The following is a 24,869-nucleotide window of genomic DNA, read 5'->3' on the forward strand; positions in this document are numbered from 1 at the left end:
TTTGGTATTGCGGTTGCTGACAGTAATAACAGCTTTTGGCTGAAAAACAGTTAAAAAACTGTTTGGTAAAATTCAAAACCTGCTTTCGAGAAAAGGGAAGTGCTTTTGGCCTAAAATCTACTGTTAGAGAAAACAAGTCCCCTTTGTAAAAAGCCGTTTTTCAGCTTGTGGTAAGCAAATGATAATTCACCATTAAATCTTAACAAAAACATTATTATTTTTATTTTTTTGCATCAAAACATATACTCCCTCTGTCCCTCCCATTTGTTTACACTTTTCTTTTTTGGATGTACCTTCTAATTGTTTACATTTCAAAACTTTCCAAAAATAATAAAGTTTTTATAATTTTTAAAATAACTACATCCACTACTTCTCTCCACTATACCCACTTTATACATTTAATATTAATCGGTCCCACTACTTTACTCACTTTTTTAACTTTCCTCCACTAATTTATCATTTTTCTTAAACTCCGTGCCCAACCCAAATGTAAACATTTGGGAGGGACGGAGGGAGTACATATTAAAAAAATCACCAAACAGTCATCTGATTTTTACAACAGTACTTTTTTTAACACATTTTTTCTAACAACACAACAATTTTTACCCGCAATCCCAAACATAGCCAAAATAAGGGTAAATTATAGCATAAAAATCCTACTTTGATTAAAAGATCGAAAATTGGGTTTTTGATTATTCTATATTCTAAAATTATCATATTTTTTCAAGTAAAACATTTAATTTATTATACTTTTACAAACTAAAAATACCTAATTTTTCAAAAATAACATTGACAATGTTATTTAATAAAGTAATAATCTTATTCATTAACTAATCTATAATAGTATATTAAAAACGAAACGATGAAAATTTTATTGATAGTCGGTCTGATCACTCAATTCAAACCTGTTAGACATTTGAGATCAATTTGATAAAAACTGTTAGATATAATCCTAAAAATTATTATATAAGGCGGGTTTAATTCAAAAAGTAAAATTTATTAAAAGTTCGAATTTCAACACTAACATATTAGAATTATAATTTACAGTATATAAATGAGTGTAATGTTGAATCCCACAAGTAACATATTAGGATTATAATTTAGAATATATAATGACTAAAAACATTAATAACTTACGTGAGCCCGTATGGTTACTCAGTGCGCATCCGAAGGGTAGCGGCTGCGGGTTATCTACGATAAAAAAAACATTAATAACCACCGATCAATAATTTTTTTTTTAACAAAAACACACTATCAAATTATAAATCAATTTAAATTAAAAATATAATATTTCAAATCAAACAATAGTGAATAATAAATAAAATTAATTTTTTTTTGTAATTTGCATAGTTTTAAGTTAGTATTATTAATATTTATATATTGAAAAAAAAGAGAAAAAGGGTGATGATTAAAGATAAAAAAAAGGTGTTCTCGTGAAGCAGGTGAGGAAGGGGGAGAAGGATAAAAGAAACAAAAACCAAAATTAAAAGCTTTCCTCTCCTCTCTCCCATCTCTCTCTCTCTCTCTCTCTCTCTCTCTCTCTTCTACACTTAAAATTCCCATTCATACCTTGCTTCACTAGATCCCTCTCTCTCTCTCTCTCCCCTCATAATCAACACCCCTAAATCTCTCTCTCTCTCACCTCTCTCTCTGTCTCTCTAGAATGTTGCAGTCAGGGGTTGATAAACTCACCGATCGGTTCAAAAAGACACTCACTTCAGATGAAGATACCGAGATTAATAAGCCTGATTTTAGAGAACTCGATCTGGGCTCACCCATTACTCCATTACGCACAAAAGTAACTACTAGCAGTAGTAGTTCAAGCTCTTCCGGATCCGGGTCGGGTCGGGCTGTTTCTAACCCGGTTCCGAAAAAAGCTGAGTTCGCCGGAAAAAGTCATTCCGGTGAGCTTTCTGGGTCTGTTGAGAGTTCTCCGACGAGGGTTAATAAACCGGGTCATAGAAGATCCGGGTCGAGTGGATCCGCTAACCCGAATTCGAACCCGCTTGTGTATTCCGGTGGTGGGTCGGTGAGTTCGCCGGCGCCGGCGAATGCGATGCCGGCGGGGAATATTTGTCCGTCGGGTAAGATTTTGAAAACGGGTATGGCGGGTCGGGTGACCCGACCCGATGTGTTGGGGACGGGGACTGGGCATTATGGTCATGGAAGTATAATTCGCGGTGGGGCTGCGGTGAAATCTGGCGGGGATGGTGGTGTGACCGCCAATTCGCGGGGTTTAGGAGGTGGGGTTTCGAGAAATGTGAAGGGTAGTGTTGTTGATGCAGAGGAGTTGAAGAGATTAGGAAATGAGAGTTACAAGCAAGGGAATTTTACGGAGGCGTTGAGTTATTATGATAAGGCTATATCGATTTGTCCTGGTAATGCAGCTTATAGGTGTAATAGAGCTGCAGCATTGATGGGTTTGAAGCGATTAGGACGGGCTGTGAGAGAATGTGAGGAGGCTATAAGGTTGGATTCTAGCTATTGGAGAGCTCATCATCGGTTAGGATCTCTCTATCTTAGGTGAGTTTAGTGAAAAAGATTTGATCTTTGTTGTTTGTACAATGTAGGTTACTTGAATAGTTTTTGAACTTGCTTGTGTTGGTGATTAGTTTATGTGCGTTTTTAGAAGTTCCTTAGAAGGGAATTGTTAGTTTTTGGATTTATAATTTGGTAAAAAAGATTCAACCTTTGTGTTTATAGAATCTATTTGCTATCTTGTAAATTTGTGTGAGTTGGTGTTTAATACATGTGCATTCTTAGAAGGTAATATTTGCTAGTTCTTGGATCTATTATTTAGTGAAAAATATACAATCTTTGTGTTTATACAATGAAGTTTAATTGCATAGTTTCTAAATTTGAATTTTTGTGATTACTTAATGTGCATTCTTAGAGTGGATCATCTGCTAGTTCATGGATCTTTATTTATTTTTGCAATGATCTTTTCCTTTATGGTTTCGAATGGACAGATGAAATTTTATGGACCATAAATAGAGGTAAAAGAGAATGCAAGAGGGGGAAAAGAAAAGGAAACAGTGCAAATTTTCTATGATTTATGCAAACTTTTATTCCATTACCTTCCAGTTTCATTTCATTTTAGCAAATGGAACGTTGTTTTACTATCATGAGATAGTTAGTCCTGTTCCTGTATGCTCCTTGTTTGTTTAACTACACCAAGATGGTATGCCCTATACTTATGGATTGTGTATGCTGTTCATCTGCTAACTTTCCTCGGTATGGAGCTTGTCAAAAGCTAAATGTATTTCAGAATCATAGAATTTAATTTCCAAAGTTGTAGTATTTAAAGTGCTTTTAGCTTATATAGATTTTTACTAAATTTAGGTACATTATACACTTGAGAATTCCATTTTTGTATCCGAACTGCTTTGTTACTTCCTTTCCTTTCCGTTTGGGTTGGTTTTTTTTTTATCCTTTTTATATGCTACAAAGGGAATGAAGAATTCTGATTTATATAATGATTACAGTTTAGGACAGGTTGAACTTGCTAGAAGGCACATATGTTTCCAGGGGCTCCAGCCAGATCCAGTTGAGTTGCAGAAGTTGCAAACAGTAGAAAAACACCTAAACAAGTGCACCGATTCCCGAAAAGTTGGTGATTGGAAAAGTGTGTTGAGAGAAAGTGATGCTGCAATTGTTTCTGGCGCTGATGCTTCTCCACAGGTAAGAAAGGGCAGGCTGTAACTGATGCATGATTCATTAGGAAAACAGTTCGACTATAACTTTTTTTTATTTACGATACTGCAGATATTTGCCTGTAGAGCTGAAGCTTTTCTAAAGCTTTGTCAACTCAATGATGCGGAATTAAGCCTCTCAAACATCCCCAAGTTTGAAACGTATTCAGTTTCTTGTTCCCAGACTAAGTTTTTTGGCATGCTTTCTGAAGCCTATCCACATTTTGTTCGTGCTCAGATCGAGATGTCATCAGGGAGGTGAGTTCAGCAACTATCATTTTTCATTGCAAGAAAAAAATTAGGTTTAGTGGTAGAGTAACTTAATGATGGATATATGTAGGTTTGAGAATGCTGTGGCATCTGCTGAGAAAGCAGGACAATTAGATCCGAGAAGCAGCGAAATATCAGTTCTACTTAACAATGTTAGGGCTGTAGCAAGAGCTCGTACTCGTGGAAACGATCTTTTCAAGTCTGAAAGGTACACGGAAGCTTGTGCAGCATATGGAGAAGGTCTTAGGCTTCATCCATTGAATTCTGTTCTTTACTGCAACAGAGCTGCTTGTTGGTATAAACTTGGACAATGGGAGCGATCTCATGATGATTGCAACCAAGCTCTTAATATCCAGCCAAATTACACAAAAGCTCTTCTTCGGAGGGCTGCTTCAAACAGTAAGGTAGACTAGCTTTTCATACAATGCAAGTGTGGTAGTCAATGTAAGATTTTGTTGGCTTTAAGATTTGAGGACTAGTATTCTTTTACTGTAGCTTGAGCGCTGGGCTGAAGCTGTGAAAGATTACGAGGTGCTCAGAAAGGAGCTTCCAAATGACAATAATGTTGCTGAGTCTTTGTTCCATGCTCAAGTTGCTCTGAGGAAATCCCGAGGAGAAGAAGTTCATAATATGAAGTTTGGTGGAGAAGTGGAGTTTGTTTCAGGTTTGGAGCAGTTCAGAGCTGCTATATCTTCTCCTGGTAAGTATTGCTGTCCTTGCTGTCGTCGCATCCTGCAATCGAATTTTTTGATGTCGTAGTTCTGAAGATCTCAGTGGAACATTGCAGGTGTATCTGTGGTTCATTTCAAAATGGCATCAGACGTGCAATGCAAACAGATATCACTATCTCTGGACAGCCTATGCACCCAATATCCGTCCATTAATTTTCTCAAGGTGAATTACCCAATTGTTGGTCAACATTAAGTTAATGTTTACTGGGGTTGATACATGCACTGTAGCAAGCCTAGAATGTAGTCTGCACTTCGAGTGGAGCACAGTGCATTTAATACTATCTGCCAATATTGTAACCACCTGCATAGTCTTGTAATAAAGCTAATGTCATCTGTGTTTTGTTTTGAACTGAAGGTGGATGTGCAAGAGAGTCCTGAAATTGCAAACACCGAGAACGTGAGGGTTGTGCCTACGATAAAGATTTATAAAAATGGATGCCGGGTAAAAGAAATGATCTGCCCGAGTCCAGAAGTGCTGGAATCTTCAGTTAGGCACTACAGTTTCTGAAAATGTTACATCTGCTTCCTTTGCTCTATTTAGAGCTTCATATATGGGCTTTTGACCCCCAAGATTTAAGAGAACCTTAATAGTCACATGGTTTTGCCAGTTTCATGTAACATAATCAAAGATACAGCAAAATAACCCCATTGAGAGTCCTCAGCCCCTTCCCTGGAACCCCAAAATTAGGTAGTCACTTTTTCTTTTTTCCCAATTATTATTTGTTCGTTCTTTTCTCATTGATCTCATTGGTTCCATGTTGCTCCCTTCTCCTCTCGCTTTTGTGTCTTTTATCCCCCTGCCCCATTGTGGTATTCCTGCACGTTGTTGGGCGTATGAAGACCTTGGTTCTTAACTATATCGGGTATTGTGACAAATGTGTACAACTTGTTAAAAAGAGAGTAGAAATGAAAAGAGGGAGAAATTTAGGGTGGTCAGCTGGTTCTTTGTTGAGAATATTTACGTGTATATAATTGATGGATATATATGTCCAGGGACTTGGATGTCCTGGGGCCGGATTCTATGTCTGAGGGGTTAACTGCGTTATTGAAAGGTTACACATGGAAAACTGTTGAGAGTGATGTTTATGGACAATGCCTTTCATGGTGAAGTCATCAATAAAAAGTAAAGCACCATCTTATCTTTTTTAATGAACTTCTAATTTCTTGGTCATTCTTTTATAATATGTTACTTACCTGATGATTGAGTTGATTGATTCTAATCCTGCTTGTATTATATATTGTCTAAAGATAGACATGCCTTATTTTATGTACAATTATACATGGTGGTTAAATGATTGATGATTGCTTTTACTTGTATGCTCAACTATTTTTAAACATTGGAGTATACCAGTATAGTATATGTTGTCTGAAGATAGGCTTATCTTTATATGTAATGGTAATACTGCCAATGTACCTTGGTCCAAAGTCCAAGTGAAGAAATAGTTGGTTTGCCCCTGGCAAGGCAAACCAATAATGCAGACTAAGAAAGTAGTCAATTAGTAAACAGGGGACGTAGATTACTCCCTCCGTCCCACCCAGTTGTTAACATTAGGGTAATACGTACGATTGAGACTCCATCTACTCTTTCTGCAAGTAACAACTAACTAGATCTGAGCCTAACTGTTAGGCTGTTAGCAGTGTAAGCATTACTGTAAGTTTTGTCAAGTAAGGGCTTTTGATACTGAGATTTGTAAACTTAGAAATTAGTCTACCCGCGGTCAAAGCACTAGAACAAATAGTTGGTGATGAGAGTAATAATCAAAAGAGATATATACGCAGAATTACCCTGGGCATGAGTGAAATGAAACACAGGAAGTAGGAGAGGTGCAAAGTTTACTACGAAGAGAAAATGCCAGTAATTGAGTTCGGGAACTTGATTTGTTGATCACTGGCTTCTCCATGCCTAGAGATCTAGATATACCGGGTATAGTTGGTTTTATTGTTACTACGAAGAGAAGATGCCAGTAATCGAGTTCTGGAACTTGATTAGTTGATCACTGGCTTCTCTATGCTTAGAGATCGAGAGACACCAGGTATACCTGGTTTTATTGTTACTACGAAGAGAAGATGCCAGTAAATTAAGTTCTGGAACTTGATTAGTTGATCACTGGCTTCTCTATACTTAGATATCGAGATACACCGAGTATACTTGGTTTTATTATTACTACGCAGAGAAGCCAGTAAATCAAGTTCTGGAACTTGATTAGTTGATCACGGGCTTCTCTATGCTTAAAAACCGAGATACACCGGGTATACTTGGTTTTATTATTACTACGAAGAGAAGCCAGTAAATCAAGTTCTGGAACTTGATTAGTTGATCACTGGCTTCTCTATGCTTAGAGATCGAGATACACCGGGTATACTTGGTTCTATTATATGTGCTTGCCGGGCCTCAAGCTTTCTCACTACCTCCAACTTTCATACAACCTATGTTCAAGTCTTTAAAAAACCAAAGCATCATATATATACAAAACTAGTTTAGAAGAGTCAATAGACACATAATTCCGGCCTCCACCTGATCAATGATAACATTGGCAAGGTCTTGCATCTGGTGTTGTTACTGGAGTATACAACAGTTTCTGAAACATTCATGCACCATAGGCAAACAGGCGAGTCCACTCCTTTGCTGTGCAGTTAACATTCGATAAGTACATAACTATACGGCAGAAAATATCGCGTGCTTGTGAACCGAGTGAGTGAGTAACATACCTGTCTCAACAGCTTCTGTCTCGTTTGCTTTCCAGTGCTTCGCGATGTTTTCAGACTACGGATCATCGGGTTAGGAGCACTCAGTAGAGCTTGAATGCTAAGCAATCGAGTAACACATCGTCAAAGCATATAGTATATGTATTATAACTATTAATCAGTAGGTTTTTTCTACTTCAAAGCTACCATCAGTTACCCCTTCATTTGCATTTCAACACAACTAGGGGTGTAAACGAGCCAAACTGTTCGTGAGCAACTCGAGCTCGGCTCTTAAAAAATTCTAATTCGGCTCGAAAATAATCGAGCCGAGCTCGAACTTTTCTAATTTTTAACCGAGCCGAGCTCGAGCTTCAAATTATTCGGCTTGTAAGGTTCGCGAGTCTTATCGAGCCTCTATTTTTTTATTATTATAAATATATTTTTATGTAAATATATTTAATATTTTTTTATATATTATTTATTTTTATCGAGCCGAACTCGAGTCGAACCGGTCATATTTCAATTTTTTGTTAATATTTAGTGAATTAATTCGAGTTTTTGAGCCGAACTCGAGCCTATCGAACCTTTTACGAGCCGAACTTCGAACTTGAAATTAAAGGCTCGGTCGAGCTCGCGGTCGAGTTCGAACTATTTTAATCGAATTCGAGCCTGACAATATTCGGCTCGATTACACCCCTAAACACAACATATGTTCCAAAAGAAGAAGCAATTACTTGCAAGCAGTCATTACCTTAGCAACACAGTACGAATCTGAAGAGCAGGACTCCATTTGTCTTTGAGAATATCAAGACATATTCTTCCAAGCTGCATTCAAACACCAGTTCAGCGAGACACAAAAAACACGAGGCTGAAACTTACGGAGGGTTTCCGAGGGGGTAAGGTATAGCAAACCTTGTCGATGTTAGGATGGTATATTTTAGTGAGAAACCGAACCTGTTACAAGATATACATATAAGTACATTGGTCTTGCAGATCATGAAGCTTCAAATTACAAGCGAGATGAGAATGTGAGATGGTAGTATAGTGAAACTTTAAGAACTAAGAGCAACAGACAATCGCGAGCTTCGTCGATGGAAGGCAGGTACCTTTGGAGGAGCCATTGGGTAATCTTCAGGTAAAAACAGTTCCAGCTTAAATACTCCGCCTGTTCATATCATAGTCTAAACTTGATGGAAGAAAATGGTAGTAGATGAATACCCGAACATACTCTTTAACACTCCCCCTCAATCGTATCGAATCTGAGTCCCTCCCTAAACCGAGTTCTGATACCATGTTAAGTAACCACTCTGTCTAAAACCTTAAGGTAGTAGAGAAAGACCCGAACAAGATCTTATACTCTTTAACAGCTAATTCGAATAAATGAACACGATCGACAACATCAACATTGTTTGAACCAAATCACAAGCAGTGATTATAGGAAGAATGTGATTGTAGAGTTGCAGTTGCGAAAAGGTGTTACCTTCATACGGAGACTGCTCAGGACCAAGAATAATGACATTGAAGCATCTCATATTTTCTTCTGAAGGTGATGCACTTATTCCTGGAGCTGCAACCACCAAAACATCATAACTCAATTTCAAATATTTCAGTTGTTTTTGATAATTAACACGCTCACCCACACTTTTTGTCTCGAATCCTCGACGTCCAGGGCCGTTCCATTCCATATAGGGGGCCCGGGGCGAAATTGAAAAAAGTGCCCTAATTTTCTTCTTTAATTTATAACCAAAAGTACTCGTATAAATATATATGTTAATGTCACCAATTCACCTAAAAACAACACGAATATACTACAAAAACTATAATTAAAAACGCATAATCTATAGCACCCCGTGCATTACACGTGTTTTAGAGCAATTGATCAACTTGATCTTTTCAAATGCTCAATGAAGGTAATTCAACAAATATGATAATCCCTTATTTGTATTTAGATCACGTTAAATATGATAACTGCATTTTATAATGAAAGTACGAAAGGAAAAAATTGAAATAACTTGTCAAGAAAATTATCATTCGTAAACTTAATAACTCTAAACCAAATAATACATTAATAATTCAAATAAAATTATATTATTAAATCTTAAACCTAACCTATAAATTAAATATGAAAAAACTCAAGTTTGTAAAATTTTAAAATAACACATACTTAAATTTACAACTAGAAAAGTACAAGCACATATTTATAATATATTTGATTTTTATATGAAATGTGTGTGTATATATATTATTAAAATTTTCTGAATTTTGGGTCCCTTTAAATGTATGGACCCAGGGCGGTCGCCCTCTTCGCACTCCTTCTGGGCCGGCCCTGTCGACGTCCCTTAAAAGGTTCGATTATTCAATAAATGAATATCTTTACTTATGGAAAAAACCGTTAAACCTCTATAAATGAATAAATTCGAAGTTAAAATACACTATATCTAGAATAAAATTAATTTGTCAAGGTTATTCGTTTATCGAATATTGATTTATCGGAATTACCTGGTTCACCGAGAAGACGCTGCGTTTCCTAATAAGAGTGGAAGTGGTTAATATAAAAATCAGTAAAAAAGATGATGAAAAGATAAACGGAGAAAAAGAAAAGAGGAGATTAAGAGGGGGCTTCCTTTGATGATACGTCGAGGTAGATTACAATTGTTCGCCATGAAAACTCAAGAAAACTGCTTAGATTACAATGGGGTTTGAAGATAAATCTGTAGGAATGAGAGAAGAGGAGGTTTCAGATTTCTCTTGCTACACAAACGTCAACTTCTGGCTTCGACATGTATGTGTTGTCGAGGACTGATCATGCCACGTGTTCCTTGCCATTTTTTTCTTTCGTAAATAAGTGGCTTCGACGTGTATGCATTGTTGAGTACTGATCATGCCACGTGTTCCTTACCATTTTTTTTCTTTCGTAAATAAGTAGCTTCGACATGTATGTGTTGTTGAGGACTGATCATGTCACGCGATCCTCGCCATTTTTTCCTTCCATAAATAAGATGAACCGCCACATGTTCCTCACCATTTTTTTTTCGCGCATGCGATAAATTCTACTAATTACGATAATTCTACTGAACAGAAAATGATAGACAGCCATCATTATAAACCAAAACATCCATATTGAAACCAAAACATAAATACAAATGCTTTTATTTCGTCATTGTGAAAATAACAAAAGCCACCATTAGTGCCAATAATCCCCCAAGAGTCTAAGCACAACATAGTGATCTTACAGCAGGAAAAAAAACAGAACACTTGAAAAGCGAGATCACCCTAAACTTTTAGGGGATGCCTTGATTACGACTTAAAAACAGCTCTCAAGAACAAGGTACAAATCACGCGGTAAAATGTTTAGCCAGTATTCTGCATGCCAGCAGCAATACCCTTCATGGTCAAGATGAGTGTGTCCTCCAGACCAGGGGCATACTCACTTGTTGGGTTTAGGTCAACAAGGTCTGAAGCTGTTTTGTTTTCCATGTATTCCTTGGAGATATGAGGCCTAAATTTCACGTTATAGTTAGGGTCACGGATCCGTTTTAGTGTGTAAGCTTGACAAACATTTAAGGTTGTAATGTAGGAATCACGCAGCCTTAGACGTTGCTTCAAGGTGGGATCTCCTTCAAGAATTTCCCTGTGCCCAGCAATCTGCAAAAAGATAACTTGTAATTAGATATGTCAAGAAATAAAAATGCATGTTTCTACTAAATTTTACTAATATAAATATTACACAAGTAATAAGTGTGTTGTGCCTATTTGGAGTGATAACTATTGAATTCAAAATTAAATCTACAACGATGACTTGGTTACCATTCTAAAGAATGTGCAGATTGCAGAACCTTAAAATTTAATTGACATAAATAAGGACTATAAAGGATCTGCTGAAAACTAATGTACCTTAAGTAGAAAGCTCTTTGTTTCCTCATAGTTAGATCTCAATTGCTCGCCAAATGACCACAAATCTTCAGAAACAAGAAGTTTGTCATTTAATGCGGCAATGCCAGGGTCTCCTTTCGCAAACACCATTTCAACTAAATCAATAGTGACTCGGAAGAAAGGCCATTTTTTGTACATATCCTGCAACATAAGGAGATTCTTGACATCTTTCTGGATTATATATTTGAATGCTCCTCCAAAGCCAAGCCAAACTGGGAGATGAAACCTAGTCTGTGTCCAGGCAAAGATCCAGGGAATAGCTCGGAGTGATTCAATACCACCACTTGGCTTTCTTTTTGATGGGCGACTCCCAATATTCATGCGGCCATACTCTAGTTCAGGTGTGGCCTGCAATCACAGGAAACAAACAGATGGTCAATTACATTAGTTATATAGAATGGGACAAAAAATATGTCTAGGCAAGTTTTAGATTGGTTCTCACAAGGCGGAAATACTCGACAAATCGTGGTTCCTGGAAAACTACTTTACGGTACTCCTCTGTAGCAACAACAGCCATTTCATCCATAAGTGCACGCCACTCAGGTTTTGGTGAAATTGGTGGACGCATACCATGCTCAAGAGTAGCAGCAGTAAAACGCTGTAGTGTTCTAAAACACAAGTGCTCCTCCCCAAATGATTGTTCAATAACTTCACCCTGAACTGTGACCCGGAGTGATCCATGAACTGTGTCGGGAGGTTGAGACAGAATAGCAAGATGGGTAGGGCCACCTCCTCTCCCAACTGTCCCCCCTCGACCATGGAACATAGTTAGCTTCACACCATACTTTTTGGCTACATTAATAAGCTCCTCTTGAGCCTTATATAACTGCCAGGCTGCTGAAAATCTCCCAGCATCTTTTCCGGAATCTGAGTACCCAATCATGACTTCTTGCTTGCCATTTATCCTATTCATGTACCAATCAACTGAAAAAAGCCGAGCCATAGCGGCAGGAGCAGCCTCTAGATCAGCAAGTTTCTCAAAGAGAGGAACAACCCTCAGTGGTTTCTTCACATGGCATTCTCGTTGTAGAAGCTCCACAGCAAGCACATCAGATGGTGCAGTGGCCATTGAGATGATGTAAGCTCCAAAGCAATCTGAGGGGAGCTCTGCTATAACATGCAATGTATCCAAAACATCAGCAATTTCTTCGGTTTTTGGAAGATCAGCACCAAAGAGAGGGCGCTTTCCAGTCAGTTCAGACAAAAGCCATTCCTGTCTGCGTTCTTCAGACCATTCTCGGTAGGATCCAATTTCCAAGTGATTGGTAATGGCATCGAGGACATCAGTGTGCCTATCTGATTCTTGTCTGATGTCAAGCCTCACTAGTGACAGCCCAAAGGTGGAAACTTGCCTCAAAAAATCAAGGAGGCTTCCGTCCGCAATTGGCTGGTCTCCACATGCACAAAGTGATCTGTAGCACAGTTCAAGAGGTTCCAAGAACTACATAAAAATTAAGCCACAATTAGAATCACGCCAAAATATAAAGACAGCCATATTACTGGAAAGAAACCTGGACAGTAAAGCATATCACATGATACACACAGCCATTTAATAAGATGAGGCAGAACCGCAAAAAGGAAAAAAAACGGATAAGACTGATATAGCTATAGCTATTAAGCTTAAGAAAACTAGTCTAAGATTAGCAATTATTTGTGAAATGAGTATATGTTTGAGTTCACACTACACTTGCTTAAAAAATGAAAATTAGAAGACAGTGCATACCTGCTCAACATTAGTGTAAGTTGCCTCTTCTGCGATATCAGACGTTTCATGCGACAACAAGTGACGTGAACGTTCACGAGTATGATACAACTTATCCCTAACTTCGCCAAGGATAACTCGGTAAGGTTCACTGGCAGGAACCTGTTTCCAGAACTCTGAAATAGGAATAAAGCTTTTAAGAATGATTTTAAGATGAGCAAATCGAAATGGAACAGATTTTCTCTATTTGTATTCTGGACGATGGCCTCTTGCTGATGAAAAATTGGTCAGTTCAGTACTCAACAGTAACCAAACATGGTGTCGCCTATTTTCTTTTTACTACCTAAAGTTTATGAAGACAAATGATCGCTAAAACAGATGACACGGTTACCTATGTAGTGTTTTGCGTCTCTCTTGGAAGATCTATGAAGTTCCTCTGCCCGAACACGAAGCTCATCACTACAGCGCCACATAGACATCTGATAGATGATATGACATTAGAATCAATTTATAGTTTTTTAGACATAAAACTCTGCCAAAAAAAAATGAATATTTAGTTACATGCTAGTGTTTTATACCTCAAACATGAGATCCTCTATTTGTGAGAAGTACACATTAGCAGCCATCATTCGAGCCAATAAGCAAACATCTCTTGTTACCTCAGGAGTGACTCTTGGGTTACCTGTAATTCATTCAAAGCATAAGGTATTGGACATCACAACACGTTATATTTGTTCTGTTTGTTAAGACTTCCGGTTGACTAGACCAATATGTCGATGAGCAAAAAATTACGTCAGATTTTTTTTCTTCTAACTTTAAGATGGACAAGTAGGTTCAGGTGGCAAGATGAATTTCGTTTCACAACTTGGATCAAAATGAGAATAGAACACACTGTTTGAGTATTAGAGCAAACATATGCAACAGTCAATCGGAAAAGGAATAATACCGTCACGGTCTCCACCCATCCAAGAAGAGAACTGGATGAGAGGAGCATTATATGGAACACGTTCCTTTATCCCGATGTTTTTCAAAGCTGTGTCAACACGTCGTAAAAATTTGGGAACACCTTTCCAGATAGTCTCATGAAAGTAGCTCATTCCAGCTCTCATTTCATCTTGTGGGGTTGGAGGTGTCCTACGGATCTCGTCTGTACGGAAAGCAGCTTGAATCTGCACACACATATATGTGTAAGCACGAGACAATCTTTTCTTATCTCAAACTTTCAGAAATGTTTCGAATTCTGAGCAAAGTTGGCAGACTCAAATACACGTGGGCCATCTGTTTTGTGAACAGAAGTAATGCAGTTTGCGCATCAAACCTAAAGCAAGTCTAAATAAAAATATCAAGTGACACATGGTCTAACAAGTCCAGAATAGTTAACAAATAAAAATTATCAAGTTCATCAACATACTATGCATGGATTCAAAAAGCCAGTAGATCACAGTAAATATTAAAATGACAAGGATGTCGTTTTCTCTAAAGGCCCCTATAACAACGAATACTTGATGCAAGGAAAAACAAAATGACCAAGAAGAGTTGCTTACTTCTCTTTGTAAAGCTTCATCAAGCTCCTGCTTGTCATCAGGAGTAATATCTTTGGTGTATAACTGGGCTAAACAGTCCCTTATCCTGCAAGGTAAAATAAATTTTAAAAGAAAACAAATATTAGTAACAAAACTTTCAAGCAAGAACAGCATAACCTTGAAATATACTACAGATAACAACCACAATAATATGAGGACGCACCTTCCGTGTTTCTGTAGCAAAGATCTTCGGACTGATTGAGTAGGATGTGCTGTAAAGACCAGATCAATTGTTTGATTCTTAAGAGCATCAAAAACTTCTTCAGGACTCTTGTTCAGTTCCCCGACAAGTCTCTTAAGAGTTTCCTCAATGTCAGATTCAGTTGTCGCTGAGTTTTCATCAGCAAAATCACCCTTCTTCAACTTGATCCTTCTACGGTAAGCAATCTGGACCTCCTCAGCCAGGTTAGCCAAATTAAGCATGTGAGAGAAAGCTTTCGCAATCACAATCGAATCCCCTGGATCCAAACTTGTTAACACCTGTCCCAACTCCTCCAACTTTTTTGGATCACGTTGTCCTTCGTACTCAGCAGAAAGCTCATAGCACTCTTGAACCTTTACAGATCAAACACCAAAGCCGTTACATTAGCTAAAAGAAATGAACCAACTTTAGGGTACAGAAAAGTAAGCATTCCATCAAATCTTAACAAATATACAATCTTGACACCAAAATCTAACAGATCCATTCTTCATAAAAGTACACAATCGAAAAAATCCAATCTTTATTATGAAACCCAACCGTGTTTCAACATGGCCCTTAACCTGGTTCACCCACACATCTTCCTAAGAAATCAAACCCTCAACCTGGTATCCACTAAACTATGATGCTAGGTATATATCCGATTTCTTTTCACAACATAGTTTCACTCAATTCATCAAACTGACATAATCTAAACATAATGACTAATGATCAATACAGCAGACCAGTGACCACTATGATCAACAATATTGATTTATCAACTTTTCAATCAATCACAAATAATCAACACAAACATTGTAAATGAAGATAAATAAAAAGAATCGGTACCGTTTCCTTGAGATCTTCACCATGTAAATCCTGGAGAATATCAAGAAATCGATCCAGCAAAAGAGCATCATATTCAACAAGCTTATCATCCTCAGACACTTTACCAGGCACTAACAGCCTCAATTGAGCATCAATTGAAGCAAGCTTCTCCAATTTCTTACTATCCATTCTTCACTAACCCTGAAACTAAAATCACTTAAATAAATCAATCATCACATTTCCACAAATTTATGCAATACCCACAAAAAAGATTGAATCTTGATCATGGCCCATCAATCAGACTTATATAAATCATCATATTTACACACATGTATATGTAATTACCCACAAAAAAGATTGAAACTTGATCATGACCCATTAATCAATCATCATATTTAGAAACATATAAGCAATACCCACAAAAAAAGATTGAAACTTGATCATGACCCATCAATCAAGCTTATATAAATCATCATATTTACAAACATATAAGCAAAACCAACAAAAAAGATTTGAACTTTATGCAATACCCACAAGAAAAGAGTCAAACTTGATCATGACCCATTAATCAATCATCAAATTTAAACACATATAAGCAATACCCACAAAAAAGATTGAAACTTGATCATGACCCATGAATCAGGGACCCATAAGAAAGTGAAATGAGATCATTACATACACATAGATACAATAAAGTGGACTAAAGAGTCCAAAGTGATGAAATTTGTGCAAGACCCTTGAATATAGAGAGTGAATTAGTGTAAGTATACATACATACCTGTGTGTATAAAAGTATAGAATAGTGAGAAATGAAACACAAGAAGTGGTGGAGAGAGAGTTGAAGTTGAGATCTAAAGCTGACCACTAGTTAGCATTATATAGACAAAACTTACAAGAATAGTGCTACTATGTATGTATAGGTTATATGCATGTATAAAGAGTTGTGTGATAAGCTCTCACTCACTCAAAAATGGAATCTTTATTATATAATTTCAGCAGATCTTTATGACATATATGCTAATCTTGATACAAAAATATTGCAAATTTCATTATTTGAGATATTGCAAGTAACAAGTTGTACTTTTAAATAAGATTAAGAATCTCGATGGCCCATTCTTTTTTTTTTCAATATCTTCTAGATGTAAACGAATTTTAATTTATGAACGTATACATGCAGATTACATTTTATAATTTTTATTGAAATGTTATTATTTAATCAGGTGAAACATCGAAATTTGAGGAAAAATTTGGGATATTTTTTGAATCATTTTCCCAAGATTAACTTGCAATTTATCTAATAAACGTGATGATGGTTATATGTATTAGACATAATTACAGATTTCAGAAATCGGAAATAATTGGTCGAGATACTCATCTGTGATTTATAGACGATTCTTGAAAGATCAAATTATATATCGAATCGGTCAAATGTTTTTAACTAATTTATCGACGATATTTTTAAAAATGGACCTATTTCTATAACAATGGTATTGAGTTATTAACAACTTATGATTTTTAAAAAAATAGAGATAAGTCAAGAGAGACTTATGTAATTGATGAGGTCACCGTCCAATCAGAATCAAGTGCATGTAGCCATGTATGTGAGTATGTGTAGCAGTCAAATGAGTCACCATCCAATAGAAGGTTGCAAAGTGGACATCCTCTGGGTCCCAACATCCTATTTGGAATATAGGATATACCTTCAAATATGCTTTTATGCTACTCAAGAACTAATCTAATTTTGCACCTCTCATTTTATTTTGTTAATTTATTATATAATTCAACGATTTTTTAAGGAAGTAGGTGGCACATTTTGATTGGTTCTTTTCTATCATCTATGTCCCATTCATTTATCTCTCCTTTTTTGTATGTCCTTCTTAATTCTGTGAGATTCAGAAATAGTAAAGTTTTATAATATATAAATCAATTATATTCACTATTTTTTTTTCTACTACACTCATTATATACATTTAAAATTGACCGATCTTATCATTTTACCCAATTTTCTTACTTTTTCTCACTAAATTATATTTTTTTTCTTAATTTTCACACCGCACTCCCAATATAGTGAATTCAATGGGACGAGGGTAATAATAACAGTAAATCTTATGCATTTAAAAAAAGTTGCACCAATAAAAATAGATATATCAAAAAATTATTGTTAGAAAATGTTCATGGTCCATGACGAATTCATAATTCAATGATATTATATTTAACAAAACTCCAATCATCGCTCTTTCCTTAAAGAAGAGAAATATATGTGATTATGACATAATCAGAATTTCAAAAAAATCGGAACAACGATATTAGGATGAATTATGATCAATTTTGTAGCTATTTTTTAAACGTTAGTTTAAACTTAAATTAAATATGAAAAAATAAAATTCGGTTCAGTGAAGTTTGAGCTTGGGTTAAGCTCTTAATGATTTTAATATAAGTTTTTATGATTTGACAAAAGAAAACGTTTTGAAAGCCCACTGATTGAGATTAACTGACTATTTGATCTTGACTTAAATTCCACTTAATGAGATTAAATTCACATTCTTTTCACTCAAGCAGGGTTATAAGTTATCTGATGATAAGTAGTTCACATTATTAGAAACCCTGGTTATATCCAGTATATCATTATCACCACTCCTTATTAAAATTCAATAAATAGCATTATAACAACACATTATTGTTCTATTTTAATCTGCTGCGTCCAAATAATTCACTATATTTTAGTTACTTGAGTTGACTTATTACATGCTGTTGTAAAAAGCGCATTAAGCGGACGCTTAAGCGGTGGCTTAAGCGGAATCGGAGGTCAAAGCGCTTGGATTAGTGCAAAATCGGATATTTAAGCGTTTAATAAAATTTAAGCGGGTTTAAGCGGGTCTAAGCGGAATTAAGCGGATTTTGACCGATTAAGCGGTTTTTGACCAATTAAAAGGGAATTAAAAATAATTAGAAAAAAATAAATCTTATTTTTTAAAAAGGTATAATTTGATATTTTTAAATGTTACTTGTATTTTTTAAGTTGATTATGACTTTGTGAATGATTATTTTATTGATTTATTATAATACGTGAATGTTATCTCTTTATTCAAAAAAATATTCAATACTTTTAATATATACATATTTATTTATTTATTTATAATCCGATTAAGCGTCCGCTTTTAAAACCGCTTAAGCGCTAGAAGTTGACCTCACTGCTTAGGTCCGATTTGCGCTTTTTACAACACTGACTACATGTAAGGGCTATTGTTGGCACGCACTTTAATGCTCTTATTAAATGTAGTTATATAATTATTGTTTTTTTTCTAAATAAAAATATAATGTTCAAACTTTTATACAAAAAAAAAATAAAAATAAATTACGGAAATATACTTTATAGTTGCCTTAAAATGCGTGTCAAGCATATGAAAAAAACTGTAAAGAATAGAGAGAGGGAGGTAGTACGAAATATAAATTAAAAAATAAATTAAAAGCTATTCCGGCATTTTTTAGTGTTTTCTTAATTGTCTTAAGATGCGTTATACTATTCACCTAAAACCCCCTATTTAATGAACTCAAGTAATAATAGTCTATCGTTTTTTCTAGTTTCGATCTTCGCTTATTTTGAGAAATTTTGAAATATTTTACTTGCCGGAAAGACATTTAGGCTTATTAATAAAAAAGGAGACCATTGTCTTTAAACATAACTTAATATTATTTTCTGCATTTTGAAATAATTGCTCATTTTCTATTTTTCTCCATCACATTGATTAAAATTTGGTTCAATATTAAAATTTCATTTTTACTATTTTAAAATTTGAAAAATATTTTGTATCTTCTTTAATACATAATTTAATTATATACTAGCTAGTAACCCGTACTTAACACCATCCAAGATTAAAATATAAATAATCTTAGAAAATTAAATTTAAAATTTGGATAATATATACTCCCTCAGTCCCACTGGATTGTTTACGTTAATTTTCGGCACGCTTTTCAATACTCGTTTAAAGTATACTTTCATAATATTTTTTAAAAAAAATATATTCTGAAAAAAAGTTTCATATTTAAACTTTTATTCAAAAAAAACATTATAAAACTATATTTTATTGAAGTCTCGAAATACGTGCAAACAGTTTACGTAAACTATCCAACGGGACGGGGAGTATATAACAAAATTTATTTAATAATATAGTTATAAGAAATTGAACTTGTTATGAAACTCAAAAAGTAAAATAAAAAGGTTGAATTCAATTTTATTGTTACGGAGAATTAAACTCAGGATCAAATTAAATAAGTGAATAAAATAAATAATTTTTTCAAATATTATACATTTGTAGCCTTGTAAGGAATTGAACCTGAATTTGAAACGAAACTAATGAGTCAAAATTATATCGTAATAATCAAAATTTGGAATTTTAAATATTATGATATTATTATTCTATCATGTTCCGCTTAAGTGTATTCGTTATGTTAACGTAGAATATATATTTGAAATAAGAAAATCATGTACGCGAGGATGATCTCATGATACTCACATTTTACATGAATTCCTCCTTAAATTCATTTTTCTCTTTGAAATAATTACGTTTTTATGCTACGTACACTCGGTGACTGGACGTGAGGGATGTTAATTAGAAGGCAAATGTGAACTAAGAATATTCCAAGTATCTCCAAATTTTAAGTCAATAATGTAGGATCGTTATTCGGTGCGTGAAATATGACTTACTCCCTCAGTCCCGACCAATTGTTATCATTTCTGAAATAGTGTTCGGCACGCATTTTAAGATGAATATAAAATATAGTTATATAATTTTTTATAAAAAATTTCTTTTTCTGAATGAAAATAGAAGGTTTAAGCTTTTATTCTAAAAAAGAATTTTTTTAAAAGAAATTATATAACTATACTTTTTATTCATCTTAAAATGCGTGTCAGACACTCTCTCAGGAACGATAACAATTGGGAGGGACGGAGAGAGTAAAAGATTGCATGTTTTGATACGGTGGCCTATCAATTGTTGTTTGTTCTTGGTGTCCACCTTTTTGACTTTGTGATTTGATAAGGTGCCATAAATCTTGCTAATATTTGTATAGAGTATTATTATTCTTGCTCCATTATCACCATAGCTTATCACGCCTTTGTTTCTTGTGTTACCTTTATACCAAGAGATATGCTTTGTTTTTTTTATAGATAATTTTGAATTGGTCGCCTTAAATTAAGGATATAACCAATAAATAAAGTAGGGTTAGAGCATCTTCAATGGTTGGCTAAACTGGATATGTAAGATATTCTGTAAAATTTGTTGAACTTGTTAGACATTTTGTTTCAATGATATTGACTATATTGGTTGGGTATAATTTAAAAATAATATGTTATTAATATTTTAGATTGTTATAAATAAAATATATCACTTTAATATGGTAATAATTGATGTATAATTTTCTTACAAGTTAGACCGACAAATATAGTCATTCATAGGAGGTTGACTATAATTACAGACGGGGTGGGTATGGTTGAGGTGTGATTTTTTGAAGAGATTAACTATATTTTTTATTTTTTGTATGCCAACTTAATTTTTAGTGAAGAGTTCTTTATGGTTGGAGAAGCTCTAAAGGTACTCAAATGAGCCGATTCAAGTTCAAAATATATGTTTGCAAGATTTAATTGTTTAACTCTTAAAACTAAAAATCCTAAACTTCAAAACCAAAAATGTTTGATATGATGGTCTCTCTCATCTTCGTAAATAATTGTTTGTGATTAGATATGTGATTGCTCGCACCACAATAAAGATATCAAACGTTGTTTTTATCTTCATGTATCTATTAACTAATTTAACTATTATATCCTATATATAATATATAATTATTGTAAGGGAGTTTAGGTGGTATCCTAATATGGTATGGTATGGTCGTTAGGATCAATATTGTAAATTCCTCGTGTTAATATAGTCTTTCTTGATTATTAAAAAACAAACAATAGCACAATAAATAATTTAACGTGAATATTCTAAATGTACTGGAGTTGCAAAACTAGAAAAGATACAAATACAATAAATCACAAAACAACATTAAATAAAAATTTAAAAAGAAGCAAACATAGCACAAAAATTAGTTTTCTTATAATATATAAAAGAATTCACATTTAATTGGACGCACCAAAATTTACCCATATATTTTCTTTTAAAAGTTTCCAATATAAAAAAATAGACAAAGTAAATTGAAATTCAAAATATTCACCATCTGAAAATAAAATTATACAGTGAAAATAAAATAAGAATTTAAAAAATTAAAAATTATGAAAATATAAATTTCATGAGTAAAGCAAGATAAATGATGAATTTCTTGCAAAAAAGAAAAAAAATTCAAAAAAATGAATGAAAGTAATATATAAATCATTCCATGTATCGCACGGCTAACTATATATAATTGATGTAAAAGAATTAAGCCGGGGACCAAAACTTAATCATTAGATATGTTCATAAAAATATAATAACTAAAATTGATTGTAATAAAATATTTTAATATTAAAATTACAATAACAAATTATTTAGAAGAACACAAAATACTTAAAAAATTCAGTAAAACATAAATTATAAACTAGCAAAAATTGATTGTAATAAAATATTTTAATATTAAAATTACAATAACAAATTTTTCAAAAGAACATAAAATAGTTAAAAAATTTAGTAAAACATAAATTATAAATTAACCCGTGCATTGCACGGGGTAATGAGCTAGTATACATAATGTTATGACGAGTGAAATCTAAGTATTTCAGACTTCCGACCAAACTTTTAAATAATGTCGGATTTACCCACTTTCTCGTTAAATCAATTCTACGTTTTATACTTGCTTTGATGACTTGCTCACTGATTTCTATTTTTTATTCTTAACTTATTTAAAATATACTCCACATACTTTTGATGGGACATAAAAATTTCTATCTTTGATTTACTTTACTTGCATTCCCATGAAGTACGATATTAGACCAATATTTGTCATCCCAAATTTACTAGTCATAACTTTTTAAAATCATTAAAGTTCGGTAATATAATCGGAGTTGATGTACAAAAATATTATCTTAAATCACTAAAACATGAGTAATATTTTTAATGCATCTACTAGGATACCATTAAACTTACTTTTTCATTCATACCTTTTAGAGGTTAATTGCAGTTTACACCCCTCAACTTTCGTTCAAAAACAAATGTGTAACAAAAAATTGGTAAAAGTAAATTGTACCTCATAACTTATATTTGAGAATTCATTATGCACTACTTGTGAGCGAATCGTTGAATTGAGTAGTGGCAAAATCGGAAATTTGAAAAAAATATTTAAAACAAATTATATATTTTTCAAATTTATACTATACTATAATAATTCAAATGGGGTATAATTTGGTTCAACGGTTATCCCCTAATTTTGATTATTTCAAAAATAAATAAATAGTATTATATATTCGCTAAACTACTAAATTATTAAATTACTACACACTTAGTCTACTTATCTTATTAAACTACAACCACGTCTATCCTATTATTAAAAAAATAAATAAATAGTGTTATATTTTCGCTAACTACTAAATTGTTAAACTACTAGATATAATATAAGTATACTTCTAAACTACGACCACATATTATCATATTATTTGTTCTAAAAATTTATTATTATTACATATTTATATAAATATTTATGGGATAAAAAATAATTATATATTAACGGGAACCCGTGCATCGCACGGGATTTAACTAGTAATATTAAAAAAATGGTTTTTGATACCAAATAGTAAATTTAAAATTTTCAAATAATACTATAATAATTTTAGTTTCGATTTTCATTATATAGTAATAATACCAATATTTTATAAAGATTTTTTTCCCTAAAGCTAACTTTAGAAAATTTACCTAAAATGACTACAATTTTTTATATTAATGTTCAATGACGTTCTTGTAATAATTGATTTATAAAAATAACCTCGATCTTGTATTGTAAACTAACTTAACTTTAGATAACTTTCTAAAGTTAACCTTAAAATCAGTAAGCCCTGTTTTATAATTCTGCTACAAAAATTCACAATTATTTTTTATTACACGCTTAAATTTATTTTAGTAGAGTTATAAAATTTTGAAATGAATACTAAAAAATGAAAATTGAAACTGAAAATAATGGTATGATTTGAAATTTCAAAATTTATTATTTTATAGTTGGTATAAGGAAACATTCAAAATTTAATATTATTTAAAAAAAATATTTATTTTGATTAAGATTTTGTTCAAGTTCCAATTTTATCCATATCCAATTCAATAAAATAATGAAAAGGGTGCATAATAAATGCATGGTGCAATTTACTTTTTCCAAATTTGTGATACACGTTTATTTTTGAAAAACAATTAGGGGGTGTAAAATACAATTACCTCTATTTTTTATATCATTGTTCAAGTCTTAAGACTCTGTTCAGGGTTGCTATTAAAATTTGTTGTGTTGATGAAAAAAATGTTGTTGAAAAAATCAGATGATTGGTTGGTAATATTTTTAATATGTATATATTTTTGATGTAATTTGATTGTGAAATCAGCATGTAATTTGCGCAAAAGCTGAAAACCGGTTTTTTTGAAAAACATGAGAACTTACTTTCTCTAATAACAATTTTTATATTAAAAGTACTTTTCAGTAGATCAATTTTTGAATTTTATCAAACATTTGTTTAAAACTATTTTTCAACAAAATGTTGCGATTGACACCAAATCTCACGTACGTAACTTAACAAAATATTGGTGGTGGGATCCATAATGGAGTAAAGAGTATTCCAAAGTCGAAACCCATTACAGGCATGATCTGCACCGAATTTATGCTCTATGTCAATTCATACATTTATTTTTCTATATTTTTACACATGCATAATTACATAATCGAAGTTTGATAGCTTGACGTTGTTATCAAATGTAAATAACAACACATGTTATATTGCAATTTCTCTCCTTGTCACGCCTACACAACCCATGGATTCATCTGTCCCTTGAGTGCGTTTCTTTCGTACACGGTGCACGGACCCAAAACGATTTATTTTCAAAACCAAATCGTACAAGTCATGCTGTAAAACTTGTTTTTTCAACGTAGACCAGTAGGTAGCTACTAGGAGCATCTTCAACAAAGGCATCCTTGGAGTGTCGATCAATCAGTGTTACAGATTTCGGAAATCGAACTTATTCGGTTGAGATACCGATTTGCGATTTATCGGAAATCGGTCAAATCGGACAAATATTTTTTACCGATTTTTGAGTGATTTATCGG

The 24,869-nt window shown here is 33.6% G+C and overlaps 3 protein-coding genes across 6 annotated transcripts; 1 reads left to right on the top strand and 2 right to left on the bottom strand.

The window, feature by feature from the left end:
* Window positions 1–1,438: 1,438 nt before the first annotated feature.
* LOC141706535 (TPR repeat-containing thioredoxin TTL1-like) lies at window positions 1,439–5,891 on the top strand. The gene is made up of 7 exons (XM_074509267.1): window positions 1,439–2,523; window positions 3,486–3,681; window positions 3,766–3,950; window positions 4,033–4,366; window positions 4,458–4,662; window positions 4,750–4,856; window positions 5,049–5,891. Exons 1-7 carry the CDS (start codon window positions 1,664–1,666, stop codon window positions 5,199–5,201), a joined length of 2,040 nt encoding a protein of 679 aa, XP_074365368.1. The 5' UTR covers window positions 1,439–1,663; the 3' UTR covers window positions 5,202–5,891.
* Window positions 5,892–6,421: 530 nt separating this feature from the next.
* On the bottom strand, window positions 6,422–10,366 carry LOC141706538 (ubiquitin-conjugating enzyme E2 36-like). The gene is made up of 6 exons (XM_074509273.1): window positions 9,878–10,366; window positions 8,485–8,945; window positions 8,291–8,332; window positions 8,130–8,203; window positions 7,403–7,499; window positions 6,422–7,319 (listed from the first exon to the last, which is right to left on the bottom strand). Exons 2-6 carry the CDS (start codon window positions 8,497–8,499, stop codon window positions 7,251–7,253), a joined length of 297 nt encoding a protein of 98 aa, XP_074365374.1. The 5' UTR covers window positions 8,500–8,945; window positions 9,878–10,366; the 3' UTR covers window positions 6,422–7,250.
* Window positions 10,367–10,512: 146 nt separating this feature from the next.
* On the bottom strand, window positions 10,513–16,522 carry LOC141706537 (phosphoenolpyruvate carboxylase 2). 4 transcript variants are annotated; one of them, XM_074509268.1, is made up of 11 exons: window positions 16,381–16,522; window positions 15,624–15,809; window positions 14,760–15,151; window positions 14,558–14,642; window positions 13,960–14,182; window positions 13,592–13,695; window positions 13,405–13,492; window positions 13,035–13,189; window positions 11,754–12,752; window positions 11,273–11,659; window positions 10,513–11,023 (listed from the first exon to the last, which is right to left on the bottom strand). In XM_074509268.1, exons 2-11 carry the CDS (start codon window positions 15,789–15,791, stop codon window positions 10,730–10,732), a joined length of 2,895 nt encoding a protein of 964 aa, XP_074365369.1. In that variant the 5' UTR covers window positions 15,792–15,809; window positions 16,381–16,522; the 3' UTR covers window positions 10,513–10,729. The 4 variants fall into 4 exon arrangements, with proteins under 4 accessions (XP_074365369.1, XP_074365372.1, XP_074365370.1 ...); XM_074509271.1 differs by having other exon boundaries at window positions 15,624–15,803; window positions 16,381–16,475; XM_074509269.1 differs by lacking the exon at window positions 16,381–16,522 and adding an exon at window positions 16,282–16,371.
* Window positions 16,523–24,869: the final 8,347 nt, after the last annotated feature.

Source organism: Apium graveolens, chromosome 2 (assembly GCF_009905375.1).
Source record: "Apium graveolens cultivar Ventura chromosome 2, ASM990537v1, whole genome shotgun sequence".
In the NCBI taxonomy this organism is placed as follows: Eukaryota; Viridiplantae; Streptophyta; class Magnoliopsida; order Apiales; family Apiaceae; genus Apium; species Apium graveolens.